The sequence below is a fragment of the Colletotrichum gloeosporioides genome (genome assembly GCF_011800055.1).
Source record: "Colletotrichum gloeosporioides strain Lc1 chromosome Unknown consensus_37, whole genome shotgun sequence".
Lineage (NCBI taxonomy): Eukaryota > Fungi > Ascomycota > Sordariomycetes > Glomerellales > Glomerellaceae > Colletotrichum > Colletotrichum gloeosporioides.
Window position 1 is genome coordinate 646,293 of NW_025544682.1, and position 2,651 is coordinate 648,943.

Here is a 2,651-nt window from a genome sequence, read left to right on the forward strand (position 1 = left end):
CATTTTTACTACACCTCCATTGGACGGCTTGCTCTGAAGTGTTCCCCTTAGCGTCGGGACTACCAGCGACCCTCCTCGTCCCACTCAACCTGTCCGATAACCCAGGTGCGTGGCTTGCGCAGAATAAGCTTTCAACTCTCGGCCACGCTCTGTGCCTTCCACCCCATTACCCCGACGGTCCGCCTGTCTCGTTGAGTCCTGACCTGCCGCTTAGGCATCACGAGCACCGCGTTCCGTGACGAATAAGTATTGAACCCTTCTCTTTCGAGCACGCTGGCGCCCTACATCCCAGGCCACACGTCAGGCACCCCAACTCCTCCTTCTGCGCTGCTCTACACCATCTCTCGCTTCAAACCTCTCAAAGGCGCAAGCTGACACTACGGTCGTTAGATTTCTCAGGTCAGTCGCAGGCGATTGCGATCGTGACCATGTCTGCGTCTACTCTCAGGCGGCGTGCCGTTCTCGCCGATCCTCAGACCGAGAGCGAGTCCTCTACACCCCGAGATGAGAGTCCTGACAAGTCCGAGAAACACGTTCACGTCGTCCAACACTTGAAGCCCAAGACGAGAAAGCGCCGCAACACCGCCATTTTCCTGCTCGGAAGCTTGTTCGGCATTATAGCTGCCGGCTTTTTTGCCAAAAGCAATGACCTCATCGACTTCCCTGAGCTGGGCGAGCTCAGCATGGACAGCCTATTCGACGTCTTACCCGCCGGTTTAGTCAAGGACATGCGCGATCTAGTGGTCAGTAACGCTTCTTTCACAGACTCGAAAGGAGTTTAGGCCAGCTGAACTGAACTAATGCGGCTCCTCGTAAAGCAAGGCGAGCGCGAGTTCGTTGATAGCTACGACGCTTTCTCAGTAGGTTTGCAGGCCCGCGCCGAAGGCCTTCACGCACACCACCCCATGATTATGGTCCCGGGCGTTATTTCAACAGGTCTCGAATCGTGGGGCACCACCAATGTTTCACGCCCCTACTTCCGCAAGCGCCTCTGGGGCAGCTGGAGCATGATGCGTGCCTTGGTTTTGGACAAGGAGAATTGGAAGAGACACCTCATGTTGGATCAAGAAACAGGCCTCGATCCCCCGCATATCAAGTTACGGGCTGCCCAAGGCTTCGATGCAACCGATTTCTTCATTACGGGATATTGGATTTGGAACAAGATTTTCGAAAATCTTGCGTCCATAGGCTACGACCCAACTAATTCCTTTACCGCCGCTTACGATTGGCGGCTGGCATATCCGAACCTCGAGACGCGGGACCAGTATTTTACGAGGCTCAAGTCCTACATCGAAACCGCTCACGAATTCTCGGGGAAAAAGGCGGTTCTCGTGTCGCACAGCATGGGCGGACAAGTTCTCTTTTACTTCTTCCACTGGGTCGCATCCGAGACCGGTGGCCGCGGTGGCGATGACTGGGTCGAGAGGCACGTCGAGGCGTGGATTAATGTTAGTGGCTGCATGCTTGGCGCTGTCAAGGATTTGACGGCAGTACTTTCTGGCGAGATGCGAGATACGGCGCAGCTCAATGCGTTTGCTGTCTATGGCCTCGAAAAATTTCTGAGCAAAGACGAGCGGGCGCAACTGTTCCGTGCCATGCCCGGAATATCTTCCATGCTTCCCATCGGAGGGGATGCGGTATGGGGTAATTCCACCTGGGCTCCCGATGATCAGCCCGGGCAGGACTTCTCCTTCGGGTCACTGCTCAACTTCCGCAGCGGCATGAACTGGACCACACCCGACCGTAATTTGACGGTCGAATCGGCCATGGAATACCTCTACAACACAACGGAGGAGTGGTACCAAAAACACATCAAGACAAGTTACTCGCACGGAATCGCGCACACAGAGGCGGAAGTCGAGGCGAACGAGAAGGACCCCCGCAAGTGGATCAACCCCTTGGAAACGCGGCTTCCGCTGGCGCCGAGCATGAAGATTTACTGTTTCTATGGTGTTGGCAAGGCCACTGAACGAGGATACTATTACCGGTCTCCAGAGATGCCGTCTCTTACGAATCTGAACATCACCATCGACACAGCTTTCACCCAAGGCCAAGTCGACCACGGCGTTGTCATGGGCGAGGGAGACGGTACTGTCAACTTGATCAGTACGGGTTACATGTGCAATCGTGGCTGGAACTACAAGCGATATAATCCGGCCGGGTCCAAGGTCACTGTGGTAGAGATGGAACACGAGCCAGAACGTTTCAATCCCAGAGGTGGACCCAAGACGGCAGACCACGTAGACATCCTCGGGCGGCAGCATTTGAACGAGCTGATCTTGAGGATTGCAGCGGGCAAGGGGAACACGATTTCTGACTACGTTGTGAGCAATATTTTGGAGTATGCGGATAAGGTCAAGGTCTACGACGAGGACAAGCAGCCTGAGGAAGAGGAGGGATAGCATGTTACCCGAAAGCATAGCTATTGAGGCGGACAGTAGCAACAGTTTGTGGTTTTGATTAGGGGCGTTCTGGCGAATTGCAGAGGAATCGGAGGGATTTGGCGATGGTCATGGCATGATGAATACCCTTTTCGGTCAGCTGTGTTATAGAGAATATGTACTACTTAAACATGTAAATAGAGTCCACATCTTCGACACGGATAATACCATTAGAAAGAAGAAAAAAATTAGCAGAAAAGTAATTTGTTT

General features: G+C 53.6%; 1 protein-coding gene across 1 annotated transcript; it reads left to right on the top strand.

The window, feature by feature from the left end:
- Positions 1 to 428: 428 nt before the first annotated feature.
- Positions 429 to 2,402, top strand: GCG54_00004490 (Phospholipid:diacylglycerol acyltransferase; the record flags this gene model as incomplete). The annotated part of the gene is made up of 2 exons (XM_045404539.1): positions 429 to 743; positions 819 to 2,402. The coding sequence occupies 2 exons, from the start codon at positions 429 to 431 to the stop codon at positions 2,400 to 2,402; spliced, it is 1,899 nt and encodes a 632-aa protein (XP_045265323.1).
- Positions 2,403 to 2,651: the final 249 nt, after the last annotated feature.